We start from the raw sequence: 19,698 nt of genomic DNA on the forward strand, positions 1-19,698 counted from the left end.
CAGGCGAATACACCCTCCAGTGGGCAGATGGAGACAGCTTTCTGGCAAGCGGGGTGAGTTCCCTGCGGCAGACAGGGAGAGCTTCTAAAAATGGGAAGTTTCTCCCATTTATCCATCCTAAATTTCTAATCCGGTGCTATTAGTGATCTATTAACCTTTATCTTGAGCAGCTGCCCAGTGTGGGGGATGCCTTGCTTTCTAATTCTAGAAATTAGGTCTGGTTCCACTGAGCCTCACCCATTTTTACCCACAGATGACCTGGCTCTGGAATTCTCCTAAAATCTTTTATTTATTTGAGAGAGAGAGTGAGTGAGAAAGAGAGAGAGAGAACACAAGCCAGGGGGAGGGCAGAGGGAAAGGGAGAAGCAGACTCCCCACTCAGCAAGGAGCCTGATGTGGGGTTCAATCCCAGGACCCTGAGACCATGACCTGAGCCAAAGGCAGACGCTTAACTGACTGAGGCACCCAGGTGCTCTGAATTCTCCTAAATCTTGAAACTCAAATATTCTCTGACTTCAACCTCTCCCCATTCCAGTTCCTGCCTTCTCATCTGGACAATGAATTCCCTGTTTTCCCTGTTTTTCTGCTTCCTCTGGTGTCATGGTTAATCATCTGAACTGCTTTCTGGCTATCATCTTTGATTGCCTTTTCTCTTGGCCCTTAATGTGCCTGGCAGAACTGAAAACTCAAGACTTTCATTTTCGCTGTCATACAGCCTAGTGCTGTTGCAGGAACTGGAAGATCTAACTGGAACCACCATAGCTGTGCAGGCTCAGAGCTCAGTGAGGCTCTGTACTATCTTGTGGTGTCCGAGGTCCTAATTAAGCCACGTCCGTATTTCCATCCTCCCGATTTCTTCCTGTCTCAGATGAATGGATTCTCTCCTTGCCATCAAGCCGAACTTCTCCATCGGCCAGCTGCCTCAGCTCTTTGACCCAGTCTCGTAGAGAGCTGCTCCATCAACCACCACCTCTCCTATATTTTCAACCTCTGGCTCCCTACTGATGAATAAAAGTGTGTCATTAGCTCCGTCCCCTCACCCTGCATTCCCTTCCAGCTATCATTCAATTGTTCTCTCACCTTCACAGCCAAACATTTGTTTAGGGACTACTTCAAACATGTTACATGATTCTCTGAAGCTGTCAAATCAATCTAATGTGTCACTGCTGGCATTAAAAAAAAAAGATTACACAGAGTGCAGATTGTTTCATGAATCTTTTAATTGTAAATAATGTGTATACTGGGTCACACTGCAAAATGTATCATGTGAGTTGCGGTCAAACACTTGAAAGACACTGTTCTAAATCAGTGGTCTTCAAAATTTTGTTTGCATTAATTTATCATTGTTAAGTTTAATTACCGGCAGAGGATTTCAGGTGGATTGCAAACATTAGCATTGTTAAATAAAACTAAAAAGAAATTTCCACTGTAGTAATTTGACACCTGCCATCATCCATTCAAAAGATACATGAACAAGTTTTAATAGTTGGAAATTTTACATCATCTAATTTTCTCTCTAAACTCAGAATTGGGGGTGCCTGGGTGGCTCAGTCTGTGAAGCGTCTGACTTCGGCTCAGGTCATGACCTCGGGGTCCTAGGATTGACTCCCACATGGGGCTCCTTGCTCAGCAGGGAGCCTGCTTCTTCCTCTGCCTGCCCTGCCTGCCACTCCCCCTGCTTGTGCTCTCTGACAAATAAAATCTTAGAAAAAAACCAAAAAACAAAACTGGGATGCCTGGGTGGTTCAGTTGGTTAGGGAGCCTGCTTCTCCCTCTGCCTGCCCCCCCTCCAAGTAAGTAAGTAAAATCTTAAAAAAAAAAACAAAACAAAACTCTGAATTGTTCTTCTTCCCTCATAAGATAAAATGTAACATATATATAGATACATAATATACAGGAAATACCTATGTGTAAATATTTATTTTTATACTAGAAAGTTTATAATACTTCTCTGAAGTAAAGTTGATGGGACACCTGGCTGGCTCAATTGGTAGAGCATGCAACTCTTGATCTTGGGGTTGTGAATTTGAGCCCCATGTTAGGTGTGGAGATTACTTAAAAATAAAATTTTTAAGGGGTGCCTGGGTGGCTCAGTTGGTTAAGCCTCCAGACTCTTGATTTCAGCTCAGGTCCTGATCTCAGAGTCATGAGATCCAGCCCCTCATTGGCTCTGTGCTCAGCGGAGAGTCTGCTTCTCTCTTTCTCCCTCTCCCTCCCCTTGCTCTCTCTCTCAAATAAGTAAATCAATCTTAAAAATAAAATAAAATATTTTAAAAATACATATATATAAAAGTCGAAATAACTTCCTGTGAGCACAAGGTTCTAGTGTCAAAATCTTCTTTATTGCATAGAATTCAATTGATCAAATAAATGCATAAATTTTGATAATCAAACATCAAAATTAGAATTTTATTGGAGATGTAACTCTTAATGAGACTGAGAATTTATTTCTTTAAATCCCATCCATGGATGAATATCACCATTGCTAGAATGAGACAGGTTTAGCATCAATACTAATCCTATTTTTGGGCGCCTGGGTGGCTCAGTTGGTTAAGCGACTGCCTTCGGCTCAGGTCATGATCCTGGAGTCCCGGGATCGAGTCCCGGGATCGAGTCCCGCATCGGGCTCCCTGCTCGGCAGGGAGTCTGCTTCTCCCTCTGACCCTCCCCCCTCTCATGTGCTCTCTGTCTCTCATTCTCTCTCTCAAATAAATAAATAAATCTTTAAAAAAAAATACTAATCCTATTTTTCATCTTTTATACATGTAAGAGCTGATAATCTTTGTTTACATAAATAAGCAGATGCCCATCTAGGATTTATTGAATCTGCTGAATACAATTCTCTGAACTCCTTCAAAGTTCTATGCCAAATCACATTGTGATCTACCATCAATTTTTTTAATTTAAATTTTCAATTACTTTAGATTTACAGAAGAATCACAAAGAAGTTCAGAGTCCCCCCATATAGCCTTGATCCAGCTTCCCCTAATGTTGACATCTTAAAGCACAGTACATTGATCAGAAATTAGAAATCAACATTGCTGTAATAGTATTAACTACAGACATTGTTAATTTCACCAGTTTCTCCACTAATATCCCTTCTCTGTTCCAGGATCTAATCCAGGATACCACACTGCATTTAGTTGTCATCTCCTTGTCTCCTCCAGAGTTTCTCAGTCTTTTCTTGTCTTTCATGATGTTGACAGTTTTGAAGTGTACTTATCAGTTATTTTCTAGAATGTCTCAATTTGGATTTGACTGTTTCCTCTTGATTAGACTGGGGTTATGAATTTTTGGGGAAGAATTCCAGAGATGAACTCCTTCTCATTGCATCATATCAGGGGGCAAATGATATCAATCTGATTTATTACTGGGGTGTTAACCTTGACCACTTAGCTAAGGTGGTGTCTGCCAGTTTCTCCATTGTAAAAATTACTATTTCCTTTTTCACATTTTATTGTTTAGAAGCAAGTCAGTCCAGTCCACACACTCAAGAGGTGGGATTCAAGCTCTACCTCCTGGAGGAAGCAGCACCACAGATTTTATGGCTGTATGTTAAAACCACCACTATAACTATTAAATATTTGGGGGGAGATACTTTGAATCTGTGAAAGTATTGTTTCTTCTTAAAGTTTCACCCACTACTTTTAGACTTTATCACCATCAATTTTTAAAATAATCTATCAGCTGGTAACTCAATTACGTCCTCCTTCAATTTTGTTGAAAGCAAATACGTGGGAACCAATTGCAAAATCCAAATATCTACATATTTCCGAGTGTTCTTGCGTCTGGAGTCCCATAGGTTTGTACACCCTCGGGCAGTACATCATAGATCTGATTCAGGATTGGAGAGAGGTATGCCCTTCTTTTGTAAAATGGGAGAAGTGTCCTTAGGCAACTTTGGAAAAATCAGGATGTACACGTTGATTTCCTGAAAACTGACCTGGTCTGAATACTTCATGAGGTTCGTATTCTCGAGTTTGAAGACATGGCTCTGAATGATTCTACTCCAGTGATTTCACCTACCAATACTGCCGTTAATTCCTCGAATTCTTACCTTTTGGTCGATACCTGTTCCCTTCTCCAAGGCAAATCTTCTTTCAACCAGTAAGTCCTCTAGCAACTTGGCTTCCTAATTCGGGCTTCATTTTCCTCCTCTTAAAGTATTAAGCGGCTTGCAGCTTCCAGAACACACACTGCTGCTTACCTCTACCGCCTGGATATTCCATCCACATCCCCTCTCCGCCTCACCTGTGTAGCTGGGGCTCTGGATTCACAGTCTAGGCTAGATGGCCACTTGAAAACGTGCTCAAAGTGGCAGATCTCGAGGGCTGTAGAGCGAACTGCTTCTGGGGCGGGGCAGTGAGTGCTAGCTAGCGTCTGTAGAAGTTTCCCACATTTCACGGTGAGGAATGTTTGCTGCACACCACAGCCTTCAGAGTCCGTACGCACCCAGCGCTCTCAAGGCGCCTCGTCTGCGCGGTGATTTCCAGTGTTGGCCACGAAAACGCAGTATCCAGCCCTGAAATGCAGTAAGCCCTAGAGAAAAGCCAACTAGTATTCTTGCCTCCAACGCCTTCACCCGGAGCAGCCCGGAGCAGTCCAAACCCAGAGACCCCGCCCGCCTCGGTCTGCCCGCCCCACCTTAAAGTGGGCTGGGAGTGCCCGTTCCTCAGGCAGCTGTGGACCCATCAAGGGCCTTTACTGTTTGAAGATTACAAAGCCAGTCAGCAACTCACGCGAGACGGAGATAGTATTCTCGCGACAACTCTGGGAGGCGGCAGTGATGGCGGCGGCGGGAACCGGACCCGGACCCGGAGTGGATGCAGGACCCGGCCCAGCCGCAGCCGCAAATGCAACAGCGGCGGAAGAAGGGGAGACAAAACCGGTGGTAGCGGTGACAACTGCCCCGGCTGGAGAGGGGACATCTGTTGCTCCAGCAGCGGAACCCGGTTCTGGAGAGGCAGAAAGCGGGTAAGACGTCCTGTAGCCCGAGGAGGACACAGGAAGGGAGGCCCTCCCTTCTTGGAATCCCGCGGCTCCTGGGAACCCTCCTGCCCGCCCCCTCCGAACCTAGGCCCTGCAGCCAACGGCTCGCCCTGCCCCCTCCAGGACTGTAGTCCTGCCCGCCGCTGGGCCCGTCCCCTTGGCCCTCCCCTCTGAACTGTATCTGAAACTACGCCCCTTTCCGCACCTTTCGCGGTCTGTGAGAGTCGAGGTTCTTGTTCTCTCTTCTGCTTTTGCAGGGGGCTCGAAGCTCTCTCTTCTAGCAGACACCCCTCAAATATCTCAGAGAAGAAACCACTTTGCGTTGCCGGACTGGAAGAAGTAACGGTTCCTCTGAAAACAGTGGGAGAGCTGCGTCCCTGCGAACCTTCCCCAGGACCAATTCCATCCCATGTAGTTTTGTCTGTAAGGGCCGATTAGGCTTCCCTGTGCCCTATGGGCCTGCGTCTGTCTAGGCCATGTTCTTCCTACCCCGGGGCATCCAGACTGAGAACAGGCTTAGTTGAAAAAGCTGTAAGAGTGTGAAGTTCAGCTGGACTTTGATCATTATCTTTGGGCATAGGCATTTTGAGGTTTGTTTCTCTTGAAAATTCTTACTTGAGTGCTTCCATTATCTTGTAGGGATGCAAATTCAGTCGACGTAGGTGGTGGTTTGGAGACAGAATCCTCTAATGGAAAAGATACACTAGTAAGTATTTCTTTTTGGATGTATGCAAGGCAAAATAGGTTTTAAACTTTTAAGTGAGTCAGAAATACAATTGGGTCAACTGACTGGATTTTCTAATTGCTCTGTGGACGCAGGAAGGTGCTGGGGATACTTCAGAGGTGATGGATACTCAGGCTGGCTCGGTGGATGAAGAGAATGGCCGACAGTTGGGAGAGGTAGAGCTGCAGTGTGGGATATGTACAAAATGGTTCACAGCCGACACCTTTGGCATAGATACCTCGTGAGTATTTTTTGTAGTCTCTACGAATCGCCTTGTAAAATAAATCTCAACATGTTCAACAGCTGAATAATAGTTTGTGGGCAAATATAAAAGCATATTATTTCCTATGTCTTCTAACCCCTGTTCAGTGAGTAGTAGGATTTGAATCAGAAATTGTTTTAATAAGCTGAGCGTGTTTTCTACCTATTGAGCTTGTTTTGAGCTTACAATCTGGTTGGGAAATAAAACTGTGCAGTTATGAAGCACTATATAAACAAAAAAACAGTATCACTTAAATGTTGTATTGGGTGTTACGGATTTGGGGCTAAGGGTTGGTGTCTATGGTAGACAAACGCTGCTGTCAAAAATTTGAGATGACCAGTGCCTCTTCAGGCTTGAACCATTCTTTTTCCTTTTGGCTTCTAACTCACTCCCTTTAAGTAAGTATCCTGTGTTCACTCAGCATATTTCCAATCTTCCTCTTCTAATGAATCAAAATCATTTTATGATTGATTGAGAATAAAAGGCTTTTTGCTTTATTGTAGGGATTCAGTCAACAGCTAGCAAGTGCTCAATATTGACTCACTGTCTATGGAAATAATTATACTGCTGGCTCTCTATGTTCCTTATGGTCCATATTATGCAAGTAAATTTAGATTGTTTCAAGTCTGCATTATTAATTCTGAAATTCTTCCTCATTGGGTGGGTTTGCGAGGAAATACCTTCCTTTATAATTTTATGCTTTCTAGTTAAAAAGTTATAGTGGGTTTTAGAAATGCTAATGTTTAACATGTGACTGGTGACCTAAGGTAGAACATTTAAAAAAGAAAAAAAATACTGAAGGATCTGGAAGAAAGAATTGATCTTAGTAGAAGGATCTGTAGGGAAAATATACAAGATAAGCAAAGCTGGTCACTTAGACAAGACCTAAAATCGGGCACCTTTGGCCAAGGAGAGTTTATTTGGATAGACAGAGCCTCGGAAATTTACTGGAGAGATAACTTGGGGTGATCTAAGGAAGAATCAAAGCACAGTTTGGAGTTTTGGTAGGAACAGTTTGTACCTGAATTTGAGAAGTTACACCTAAAGCCCAGCTAGGTGGGACAGATTATCTTTCACAGCTGAGTTGGAGGAAGCGAGCTAGCAGGGTTGGAAAAAGGTTGCTGTAAACACCTGATTGTATTTGAATTAAATAACAACTGCCTACATATCACTAGTTTGAGGCTTTGCTCTCTGTAGGTGATTTTATCACAGCGGGCTGTTGAACAGAAAGGTTTCGAGAGCAAGGTAAAGGCAAGGGAATTCAATCTTAACATTCACAAGAACGTTTCTTAATTTATTGAATGGTGGCAATAGACACACACTCGGGAAGCTTCTCTTTGAGGATACCTTAAGCAAGTTTCAGCTGAGTCCAAGATAAACTTGCTTTTATTTTGATTTCTTCTCTTACAACTTGAACCAGTCTTGTATTTTTCCATTACTTTCTCCTTTTTAAGACTAAGGTCTCCCTGTACTCTACTTTTCCAGTCGTTGGGTGCAGTCTCCACCCACCTCCTTCTCCAATGCATTGGTTCCCTCAGTTATATCCTCAGCATCCACCATTTTTTTTAATCTCTCCCTCCATTGACATCTTTCTCTCTGCCTCTAAACAGACAAGTCTTCTCTTGCCCCCAAACTCCCCTTTTAGAAGATTTCATCTTTGTGATACAGTCACCCTTAGTAGTTAGAATCCTTTCACTTCCGCCCACCACCCCCCTTAGTCACCAAGCTTTACCAATTTTTTCTCTTCTTTGTACAGTCTTGTCCTTTCGTTTATTAATTTCACCCTAGGTGAGGCCGAGGCCTTTACCTTCTTCTGGAACGGCCAAAAAAGCATCTTACATACATTTGCTTTTTCTAATCTCTTCCTTCAGACCCATCCTGCCATGAAACTTACAATTTTAACCATGTCACTTCCCCTTCAAGGAGTTCCCATTCCCCACAGAAAAAAATCCAACTCTACCTGGCTCCTTGCACTTCTTACCTTTCAAGCCTTACTTTTTTTTTTTTTTTTTTTTTTTTTTTTAACCATATCCCTGAGAGATCCCCTCTCTGGGACAAATTTGTTTACAGCAGTTTGCCCCTCTGCCCCCTAGTTGGTCCCTTTCTCATCTCTATACGTAGTTCACCTAGAGAAAAGAAAACTGACTCATCTTCCCAAATCCAGTTCATAACTTATGTCCTCCAAAAATTTTTTCTAACTCTTAAATGTGAAGTTGCTACTTGGATCCTTAAAGCTCTTATAGACTAATTGTCATCTGTAGAATTCCTTTGGTGATGAGACAAATAATGTTTTGTGACGTGCGTGTTTTCCTGAATAATGATGTACATTTTTAAAAAGATTTTATTTATTTATTGTAGAGAGAGAGAGCAGTGGGGAGGGGCTGAGGGAGAGGGTGGAGGGGAGAAAATCTCAAGTAGACTCTGCACTCAGCATGGAGCCCAATGCAGGGCTCGATCTCCCGACCCCGAGATCAGGACCTGAGCCAAAATCAAGAGTTGGACACCCAACCTACTGAGTCACCCAGGCACCACACAATTATTTACATTTTTAATTAATCTTGTCATAGTGTCTGTTTGCCCTTTCCAACAGTGTTATTGGCACTTTAAATATTTAAGTATTTAAATATAATTTATGTACAGACATTTATAAAACTGTATTTAAATATAATTTACGTACAAATATTTAAATATAAATATATTTAAAGAGGCTGCTTTGGGCGCCTGGGTGGCTCAGTCGGTTAAGTGACTGCCTTTGGCTCAGGTCATGATCCCAGGGTCCTGGGATCGAGTCCCACATCGGTCTCCCCGCTCTGCGGGGAGCCTGCTTCTCCCTCTCCCACTCTCCCTGCTTGTGTTCCCTCTCTCTCTGTGTCTCTCTCTGTCAAATAAATAAATAAAAAATCTTTAAAAATAAATAAATAAATAAATAAAGACGCTGCTTTGCCTTCTTCCACAACTGGCCTGGCATACTTTTTTTAGGTGCTGAAATACTATAATAAAATAGCTTGGACAAGGTCCCAGTGAGACCTTTCCTGGTGCTGAATTATCTGCTATGGTAGATAATGTCTTATTAAATTTTTGTAACAGAAAAATCCAGGTAGGGACACCTGGGTGGCTCAGTTGGTTAAGTGTCTGTCTTTAGCTCAGATCATGTTCCCAGGGTCCTGGGATCGAGTCCTGCATTGGGCTCCTTGCTCAGCAGAGAGCCTGCTTCTCCCTCTGCCTGCAGCTCCCCCTGCTTGTGCGTGCATGCACGCTCTGTCTCTGAGAAATAAAACCTTTTTTTTTTTTTTTTAAGATTTTATTTATTCATGAGAGGGAGAGAGGCAGAGGGAGAAGCAGGCTCCCCACTGAGCAGGGAGCCCGATGCGGGACTCGATCCCAGGACCCTGGGATCATGACCTGAGCTGAAGGCAGACACTTAACCCTCTGAGCCACCCAGGTGCCCCCAAATAAAACCTTTTTAGAAAAATCCAGGTATTTGTAAAAATACAAGCCCTGTTTTGGTTTTGACGACCATTTTAAGTTTTAACAGTATATTACTATATTGACATTTTTTACCTTACTTTCACTGTGGGCAAAGGATCCTTGTTGATTCTGTTGATTTACTTCTCATAAAGAAATATGTATTGAGAAGTTCACTAATCTGTTTAATCTGGCTGTTCTGCAGATCCTGTCTACCTTTCATGACCAACTATAGTTTTCACTGCAATGTGTGCCATCATAGTGGGAATACCTATTTCCTCCGGAAGCAAGCAAGTAAGAACAAACTATGGAGTGCTGCAAAATTGTCCTCTGGTTAGCTGCAAAAGAAAAGGGACTTGGACGTAGCAGAATCAGGAAAACTCTTCCTGGTAGCTGGTAGAAGTTCGGGTTTAGCTCTGAATAATGGCTATTATCCATTTCAGATCAATGATGACTCTACTTTTTGCTGCTGTAATTGTTAGTTTGTGGACCACCTAGTTGAATATTCTTTTGGTAATAGGGGTATAATACTACAGATAACTTTTTGTTTTTGTTTTTGCTAGACTTGAAGGAAATGTGCCTTAGTGCTTTGGCCAATCTAACATGGCAGTCCCGAACACAGGATGAACATCCGAAAACCATGTTCTCCAAAGATAAGGTAGAGAAGAAATTAATGTAATTGCAATTATGCCCAAGAATCAGGTGGAACTTTTAAAATATACTTTTCAACAATAAGTACTTTCCCCCCAATTTTTATGAATATATGACTATAGATTCAGTTGTTATGTGTTACTTATTTCATGTGATTTACTAACTTCTTGAATGTGCATAGTATGTCACTTGGCTTAGCTGTTAGTTGGATGAATCCTTAAATAGTTTTGGTTGGTTTTATAGAGAAGCAAACAACTGTCTGTCCCACAATTAATCAGATCTTGAGGTGGACCTTCTCAGCAGCTCAGTTTAGCTATATTTACAGATGATTATTACAGCTTTTGTCAGAGGGAAGGGGATGGGCTTATTTAAACGAATTATCCTTTATTATTAAACTGCAAAACCACATGACCAAAGTCAGGAATCAAAATTAGATGATTAGCCCATCCATGAGTCTTTCCTACTGTGATTCATGGTAAGAAAATGAAGTAAATTTTAAAACAGTGGAGTTTACATTATGCCTAGCGTACATTTATACCTACCCACTTTCATTTAAAACTGAAACAAAAATTTCACCAGTGCTTACTCTCCGATCTTTTCCCTCTGTACTCTGTTATTTTCTATTTTAGTCAGTGCTAGTTTTGACCTACAAAATTGATTTTATAACCTACTAATTGCGATCTACAGTTTGAAAGACACTGGTATGGGGTGTCTGGTGAGACCAATATAGTTGGGATCAGATCTGCAAGGGATTTTCTACTGAACAGAAGTTAGGACTTAATCGTGCAGGCTGGGGTAGTCAGCAGACGGCCCCCTCACCTTCTTTTTATTCCTGCATTAGAGGTGTGCTGTGATCAGATTTGGGTTTTTTCTTATTTTTTCCCCCAAATTATTATTTTGAATTTTTCAAACATAAAAAAAAATTCAGATAGTACAGTGAACATCTGTTTATTCTTTACCTAAATTTGCCGGTTGTTAATATTTTATTGCATTTGCTTTATCACCCAGTGTCTGTTTTTTCTCCCTAAGCTATATGAGACTGAATTGAACACTATACCCAGTATTCTCTCATAACCACAATACAGTGATCATACTCAGAAAATTTAATGTTGATGTATACTACTGTCTAATATATGCAGATTTTATTTTTTATATAAAGTATATAGCTATATTTTCTCACTGTTATTCTTAATATCCTTCATAGCTTTTTCCTCCATCCAGGATCCAGGCAAGGATACACATTACATTTAGTTGTAATGTCTCTCTCTCTCTCTCTCTCTCTCTCTCTTTCTTTCTCACAACCCTGAGATCAGGAGTCGCATGCTTTCCCCACTGAGCCAGCCAGGTGTCCGTGTAATGTCTTTTTTGTCTTTAATCTAAAACAATTCCTGAACTTATTTTACTTTTTTTTTTTTGGTCTGCTATGGCATACATTTATTTGTTTATTTAAGTAATCTCTACACCCAACGTGGGGCTCCAGCTCATGACCCCAAGATTAAGAGTTGCGTACTCCTCTGACTTGAGCCAGCCAGGCGCCGCGGTGTGCTATGACATTAAAAATTTTGAGGAGCCTAGGCAGTTGTTTGGCATGATCCTCCTCAATTTGCATTTATCTGATTGTTTCCTCATGATTGAGCTCAGGTTAAACTTTTTTTTTTTTAGAGAGGGAGGGGAGAGGAGGGGCAGAGGGGCAGCAGGAGAGGGAGAGAAAGACTCTCAAGCAGACTCCACACCAGTGCAGAGCCCGATGCCTGATCTCACAACCCTGAGATCGTCACCTAAGCCAAAATCAAGAGTCAGATGCTTAACCAACTTAAACATTTTGGGCAAGAATATTATGTAGATAGTGTATATTTTTCTTCTATCACATCAGGAGGCATAAAATATTAGTTAGTTTTATTATTAGTAGTCCTAAATTTGATTGCTTGGGTAAAGAGGAGGTATCACCAGATTTCTCCATTGTAAAGGGACAGACATATTCTCTTTGTAATTATTAAGCAGTCTGTGGGTGATGCATTGAGATTGTGTGTCTGTCTTGTTCAAACCCTTTCAAGCAGTGGTTTTAGCAACCACTGATTATCCTAGCCTGAATCAGGTTAATAGAGTAATCATTGTGAAAAAGAATACATTTATTGCTTGCAGTTCTTCTGTGAAAAGGGGTTTTCCTTTCTGTCCATCCTTTTTTTTTTTTTTTTTTTTTTTTTAAGTATCACTGCGGATTTGTGGATTTTTATAGTCTGTTACTGGATTTCTGATTTCTGGTGCTCAGATTTGACCAGTGTAGCCCCATTTAGGCTGACTCCTGATACTTTGTGATATGTCCCTATCAGTTTTTGAACTCTCCCTTACTTTCTGGAACAACAGAATATTCCAGACTTCTTTTCGACTTTCCCCGATTCAACCCTCGTTCCTTTTATTTTATTGTTTGTTTGTTTATTTATTTTAAAGATACTATTTTTTAAGTAATCTCTACACCAAACATATGGGGCTTGAAATTACAATCCCAAGATCAAGAGCCACACACTCTACTGACTGAGCCAGCCAGGCGCCCCAACCCTAGTTCCTTTTGGTAAAGATTTGGTTTTCTGGAACTAACTAGTGGAAGGTATTAGTGGTAGACTCTGACTCTGGTGGACTTGGGAAGAATGGTGAGAGTAGGGGAAGGTCGATGTCAGAAGATCAAACTCATATATTTTTAGTCACACCAGCGAGAACTGGCAAGGACCACAATCAAAGCAGCAGGGATTGAGAGGAGGCCGGATTGGTGAGAAATTTCTGAAATCTGAAAACTCATTTGGTGTTGGTTTAGATGTGAAAGTCATACACAAGAGAAGAATCAAAGATGACTCCATGGTTTCTGGCTTGTGGTTCTAGGTGATAGGTGATTCTGAGCATTAAGAGCAAGAATAGAAATCGGCAGAGCAGGTCTGTGAGGTAGGATACAAAGTTTAGTTTTTTTGTGTTGTTTTGTTTTTAGAGGGTGGGGGTGAAATGCAGAGGAAGAGGGAGAGAGAATCTTAAGCAGGCTCTACACCCTGGATCTGGATGCAGGGCTCAGTCTTATGACCCCGAGATCATGACCTGAGCCAAAACCAAGAGTCAGATGCTTAACTGAGCCACCCAGGCGCCCCCAAAGTTTAATTTTCTTACAAGAAGTTTGAGGTGCCTGTGGGGTGTCCACAAAGGGATGTCGGAAGCAGGTAGAACTAGGAACTCAGGAGAGAATGATTTAGGAGTATTTTCCAAATGGCACCCAAAAGAATGGGGTAGGTCTTTCCCTCCAACTGGATTGTAAGCCCTATGTAGCTAAGATTTGTATATACTTATTTGAAATTCCTCACAGTCTATATGTTGTTTGCATGCAATTACATGTTTGTTTAATCGTGAAAAGACTAAACATGGATTTTTCTCTCAATTCTGACAAGGTCTTTGAAAATGCTGCAGTTTTCTTTCCTTTTTTTGTGAGTATAACTTTGAAAGCAACTATAGAAATCTTAATATATTTTGTTTTAAAAATTAGGATATCATACCATTTATTGATAAATACTGGGAGTGCATGACGACCAGACAGAGACCTGGGAAAATGACTTGGCCAAATAACATTGTTAAAACAATGGTGAGTAGACTAAAATGATTAGACTCGACATTTTGAAAGTCAGTGTTCTTTGTAAGAATTAAATTTGTTTTAGTCTCACTGAAATAATGTGATGACTAAGAAAATGAGAACAACTTAGTTTTAAATCTTGGAGAGTAAGGTATCACTAATTGTAAATTTTAACAGGTTTCACACGTCACAAATTGTGTCTAAAGTGAATATCACCCTGGTTGTTTTATACACGACACTGATACCTTTGTCCGCTGTACTTTTGCAAGTATAATTTTATATTGACATTGCAGACTATTTTTTCCTTTGCTTTAAAAACAAAAACAAATAACACTGTTCTAAACATTATTGTCCTTAGAATTAAAGAGAGCACCTGGGGAGAAGCCAACAGCAACCTGTTAACAGTGCTTATCTCTGTGAGGTGGAGGGATAGGTGAGGATTCCGAAGGACTTTGGCTCTCATTTTTTCAAGTTTCTCTGTTTGAATTTTTGGATGGTCATGTATTAATTTTCTAATCAGAGGGAAAAGCAATACTATCATTTTGGGAGATTACACTTAGGAATTGGAGTTGCTGGTTGATCATCCATTCAGTACTACTTTGAAGTATAAAATTTCCAGTAACACTAAAATACTGCTTCCTTTTAGAGTAAAGAAAGAGATGTATTCTTAGTAAAGGAGCATCCTGATCCCGGGAGTAAGGACCCAGAAGAAGATTACCCCAAATTTGGACTTTTGGATCAGGTATTTTGTACTCCCCTTTTGATTTAGAGCCCGAGAATCAGGTTTTGTTAACATTTGTCTATTTGCCCCTGCCATTACAGACCTCTAACATGGTGGGCTGCAGGTAAAGTGTTTCTGCTGTGTGTGCAAAGAGCCCTCACCGTAAACCAGGAGACTAGCGTTTTAGTTCTGGCTCTTCCCCTTAATGTTATAACTCTGTGCATATCCTTTTTATCTTTTTTAACTTTAATTTCCTCCCTTATAAATAGGCTGTGCCAAGTTATTTCTCATTTTTCAAAGTTTACTCTTTTTTTTTTTTTAAAGATTTTATTTATTTATTTGAGAGAGAGAGAATGAGAGAGAGCGAGTACATGAGAGGGGGGAGGGTCAGAGGGAGAAGCAGACTCCCTGCCGAGCAGGGAGCCCGATGCGGGACTCGATCCAGGGACTCCAGGATCATGACCTGAGCCGAAGGCAGTCGCTTAACCAACTGAGCCACCCAGGCGCCCTCAAAGTTTACTCTTAAAAACATTTGTTATTATGAAAAAAAATTTGTTGTGAATTAGAATTTGTGTTGTGTATCTAGCATAAAAGGACGAAAAAGAAAATTTCCACTCTCTTTGTTTATGGCAGGGGTTACATTTGGCATGTCAGGAGGCCAGAGCTTTTAGCTTTGCCTTAAAATGTTTGATCTGCCAGCATTGAAAATTCAAGGTTTCACATAGAAATGTTACTGTACAAGGGTCCATTGCCCAATGATGCACAGTAAGCCAAACACTGACAACAGTTTTGTAGCAGAGAAAAAGGGTTATATTGCAGGGTTCCAAGCAAGAAGATGGGAGAAAATTGCTCAAATCCACCTTCTCAAAGGATAGGGGTTGGGTGTATTTAACCATAAGGAGACAGGATGTCATGGGGTGGTGTGTAGGTTGAATGGAATATGCTGATTGGATATAGGGACAAAAAGAGATGCGCATTTAAGGATCAAGCCTCTTTATGGGACAGTGCTCAAAATGGCAGCATAAGGATGATGGAGTGGGGGGATTCTGGGAGGGGTGGTGTTTTGTCTTTTGTTTACTCTTGGTCCCTTCTGCAAAGTTGCAGGAATTCCCTATTCCAGTCTTAGCTAGTCTTGTCCTTGGTCAGTCAGCTTCTGCAAAACAGGTTCATAAATCAATCAGGTTAGCCAGAGTTTTCTTAGGGTAGATGAGTCAAGCATTTGTTAACTTAATATACCGGTTTTAGAAATTCAGATTTCTGTCTTTTCTTCGAAAATGAGAAGATCTGATTACAATGGGCCTGAGTTCCCACGGGGAGCTGAGAAAATGGGGCTTAGGCACTCCTGTTTGCCTTTGCCCCCTCCACCACCCCACCCCCAATTCGTTCTCAACCACTTTGATCCTTACACTTGTCCCACACATGTTACTTGCTGATCTCTGTAGCATCCAAATTTGGGACCCTGTAAATTGCAGACTCCCTAGGGTTGTCAGTTTTGATTCACATTCTATTAGAATTTCTTGGTTTTTTGAGCATTGCCAGAGTGCTTTGATTATATAGCCTTCCTTTGTAATTGAATATATTTTTCCCTGTAGGATCTTAGTAACATTGGTCCTGCTTATGACAACCAAAAACAAAGCAGTGCTGTGTCTACAAGTGGGAATCTAAATGGTAAGTGTTTAAATGTCTCCTTGATGAAATATTTGTTAAGCTATTGAATCCAAATATGCCTAGAATTGGGCATCCTTTGGGTTGACTCTCAACTGGATATTTACAGAGGCTTTAAAGTACAGAACTCAGTTTTTGGAAGCTAGCCAAAGATTTGACAGATGGTAGTGGAGAACTTTTTGTCCCTTTACCACAGTTTGGTCTCAAGTGAAACAGATGTAGCATAAAACAAGGTACAGGTTTAAGGTCAGATTTACTGTGTTTATCTTAGACTCCCTGTCTGTATGTCTGTATCCTCATCACTTAACACCTACCTTAGATTCAGCTCTCCGCTCTTACTCCTAATTCAGCTGTTATTTAATGGAGTTCCTATGCCGGTCTTTCTAATTTTTCTTGCCCTGAAACTTTAGCTTATTCCCATGACAGCAATCTGTACTGATTACCCGCTATAGATGTGTTTCTGTCGGTAACCCACCTAATGACAGGAATGGCCTTCAGTACTAATGGTAATCTAATGAAAGTTGGGGTAGCTGGGAGGTAGCTAGCTATTCCTCTAACACATGGTGTCATTAACCTGTCCTATGGAGTGGTAACATCTTAAATATGTAATCATTTCTACTGTTACTAATATTCTCAGATGGGTTGGAAATAGCTAAGTGTATTATTTATCTTTTTACACCATTTTTTCCCATTTTAATTGTTACAATTTGACAAATACATGGTGCCACTTCTGTTCTTACAGGTGGAGCCTCTTTTGGAGGTGAATTCCTCCTCTGTCTTCTTTCAGCCTCTCAGACTTAAGTATTATGTGGTTTGGAAAATGCTTTTTGCTGAGTTGTGGTAGAAGCTAAAACTAAATTAAAATTTTAAAGCATCGTGAAAATGGTGGCAATAGCACTTGCTATGAAACTGTAGTTCCAGTTGAATGTTAGTAAATTCAAAGCTTATCCGTCGTCATATTCTGCCTAACATGGCCAGCAGTCCCCTTAGTATTACTTGTTTTATTCCAGCTTCTCTCTTAAAGTAATTAAAATACAATAACAATTAAAAATTAATAATTTTTTTAGGTAACTCAAGCTAGAGATAATGGATGTTACAACAGTTTAACATTAAACCTTTTTATGAAAAATAGGACTGATACCTGCTATGTTCATAAAAGGTAGTTCTGCATAAATCTGGTCCTGTATGTGCAGAATATGACCTGCTCTCAATGTCTTGATCCTTTTCATTGCAGCAGAACTGCTGATAATTTCCAAGCTTGCCCCAAATTAAGATACAGTATTCTATGCAGTTGTTTCCATAAAGGTGTTTTCCTGCAGTTCAGGGACATTTTCTGGCGGACAGAAAAACAAATTGAGAGGAAAGACGGAACTGGACAAAAATTTCAAAGTACCTATTTCAGAAATCACTAGGTAGTATTCCTTGTGGCTTCATATGTAGCTAAATTATTTTTTGTGTAACATAAGTAAATTGTCGATTGATATTTGCTCTTAATTCCACAAGCTGGATTAGTCTAACCTGAATTTTATGCATTGGCACGATCTTAATAATTGTAAAAGTTGCCTACTAAATTTAAAGCCTTTCTACTTGTGTCATGCACAACCAGAGTGGATACCTAGTAGCACTGGAGAGAAACACCTTTTTAGTATTTCTGTTTCTGTTTTCTATGTTTTATGTACCTTTGTCTTGTTGGATCTTCCAGTTAAGTGCTTTAGCAGATAATTGTGCCTTTATAATGTTATGGACTATATCATGCATAGTTCAAGCGAGTGAACATCTACTTATAGTGAGGATATTCTTTGTGGATGTTTGTATTGATTTGGGTGGAAAAAAATTTTATCCTTGCGATTGTTTTTAGATGTGGGTATTTGGAATCTGAATGAGTGAAAATGCATTTGTGTCACATCCTCAGAAAGTGTACTAGTCGTTGCAGTTCATTAAGAAAGGAAGGTTGAAAACGTAACATAGGCGTCATTAGTGCTAGGTTCCTTTGAGCTTACTGCCAGAACCCAGTGTTCTGAGCTGGGAGACGCTCAGCCGACTCTTTCAGAAGCAGGGTGAGATCCAATACGCTCTCAGGAAGGAAATCCTCCCGTGTGTGGTGTTACACAAATGCACGTCAGGAGTGCTAGTCGCCACGGAATTTCCATATCCACGTGAAGCTTCTATCACAGCTCATTGAGAGTGATCTGCCTTCTCTTCAAAGGGGGAATTGCAGCAGGAAGCAGTGGAAAAGGAAGAGGAGCCAAGCGCAAGCAGCAGGATGGAGGGACCACCGGGACCACCAAGAAGGCCCGGAGGTGGGCAGAACACCCACTCCCACTCACCACTGCTAGACCATTCTTTGGTGCTGGCACAGTCCATCAGAGGGAAAAGAGCTGTACTCTTCACTAGCTCAGGTGTCTGAGATTACAAAGCCTGTCCGTTTTTCTCAAATCTTGAGCGCTTTGAGGGGTAAAATAATCTCAGGCGAGGAATCCTGTTTTACGGATTTGTGAAAACAGCCCCAGGGCGGCAACCCTGTGAGAGTAAAAATCTGTTAAGACATCTTGAGAAAGGAGAGGTGGAGGAGAGGGAGAGTGGACCCAGTATTGAACTTGAGCACTGGCCTCTTCCCTTTGCTTTGTTCAGTAAATCCTGTTTTTTTCTTATTTAGATTGGCAAGATAGTAAGGGCTCAAATCTCTTGAGTTTCATTTCATTAGTTTATAGTAATTAATATACTAAAGGAAATTGCCCTTGTTCCCCTTCTCCTTTTTTCCCCCTATGACGTACTGGCTCCATTTCAAAGATAGTCCTACAGACTAGGGAGTAATTTGACTGAAACCACTTTACCAGATTTAAAAATGAATCCGTTTCATTCCCCTGTTTTGCCTGCAGAGGGCAGGATCATCTATTTGAGCAATGAAAAGCATTTGTGAAGTTGCATGTGTTCCTGTTGAAATCTAATAAATCAGATGTCCTTACAGATTTGAAGGCATTTGAGCTGGAGGGGGTTTTAGTTTCTTGATTTTATTTTTTCCTTTCTGCAGTGACCCTTTGTTTTCTGCTCAGCGCCTTCCCCCTCATGGCTACCCCTTGGAACACCCGTTTAACAAAGATGGCTATCGGTATATTCTAGCTGAGCCTGATCCCCATGCCCCTGACCCTGAGAAGCTTGAACTTGACTGCTGGGCAGGAAAACCTATTCCTGGAGACCTCTACAGAGCCTGCTTGTATGAACGGGTTTTGTTAGCCCTACATGATCGAGGTATGTAAGGTATTAATGTTCATGTTGGACCCAGATGTTACTTTGAATACTGTCTTCACCTTTGTCCAGTCTAGAATTAGATATACATGTCAACATTTCCCCCCCACCCGTTATAACTAGACTCAGCAGGAACGTGCAACAAAGAATCCCCTTGTCTCTTCCATTAAGCTCTAGCCATGTGTGTGTGTGTGTGTGCGTGTGTGTGTGTGTGTCTTAAAAGACTTTCTATTTTGAACTTACTTTATTTTTATTTTTTAAGTAATCTCTATACCCAACGTGGGGCTCAGACTTACAACCCCAAGATCAGGAGTTGCATGCTCTACCGACTGAGCCAGCCAGGTGCCCCTATTTTGAACTAATTTTAAACT

General features: G+C 41.1%; 1 protein-coding gene across 1 annotated transcript in view; it reads left to right on the plus strand.

Annotated features, from left to right (window-relative positions):
- The first annotated feature begins 4,776 nt into the window (after nt 1-4,776).
- The window catches only part of ASH2L (ASH2 like, histone lysine methyltransferase complex subunit), a 28,407-nt gene continuing 13,485 nt past the window's right edge, over nt 4,777-19,698 (plus strand). The window contains exons 1-10 of the mRNA XM_021681515.1: nt 4,777-4,974; nt 5,629-5,695; nt 5,809-5,954; nt 9,646-9,734; nt 10,004-10,098; nt 13,612-13,707; nt 14,342-14,437; nt 16,009-16,084; nt 18,288-18,381; nt 19,113-19,330. Coding sequence (XP_021537190.1) covers nt 4,787-4,974; nt 5,629-5,695; nt 5,809-5,954; nt 9,646-9,734; nt 10,004-10,098; nt 13,612-13,707; nt 14,342-14,437; nt 16,009-16,084; nt 18,288-18,381; nt 19,113-19,330 — 1,165 coding nt within the window. The 5' untranslated portion in view covers nt 4,777-4,786. The remainder of the gene's footprint in view (nt 4,975-5,628; nt 5,696-5,808; nt 5,955-9,645; nt 9,735-10,003; nt 10,099-13,611; nt 13,708-14,341; nt 14,438-16,008; nt 16,085-18,287; nt 18,382-19,112; nt 19,331-19,698) is intronic.

This window comes from Neomonachus schauinslandi, chromosome 2, assembly GCF_002201575.2.
Source record: "Neomonachus schauinslandi chromosome 2, ASM220157v2, whole genome shotgun sequence".
NCBI lineage: Eukaryota > Metazoa > Chordata > Mammalia > Carnivora > Phocidae > Neomonachus > Neomonachus schauinslandi.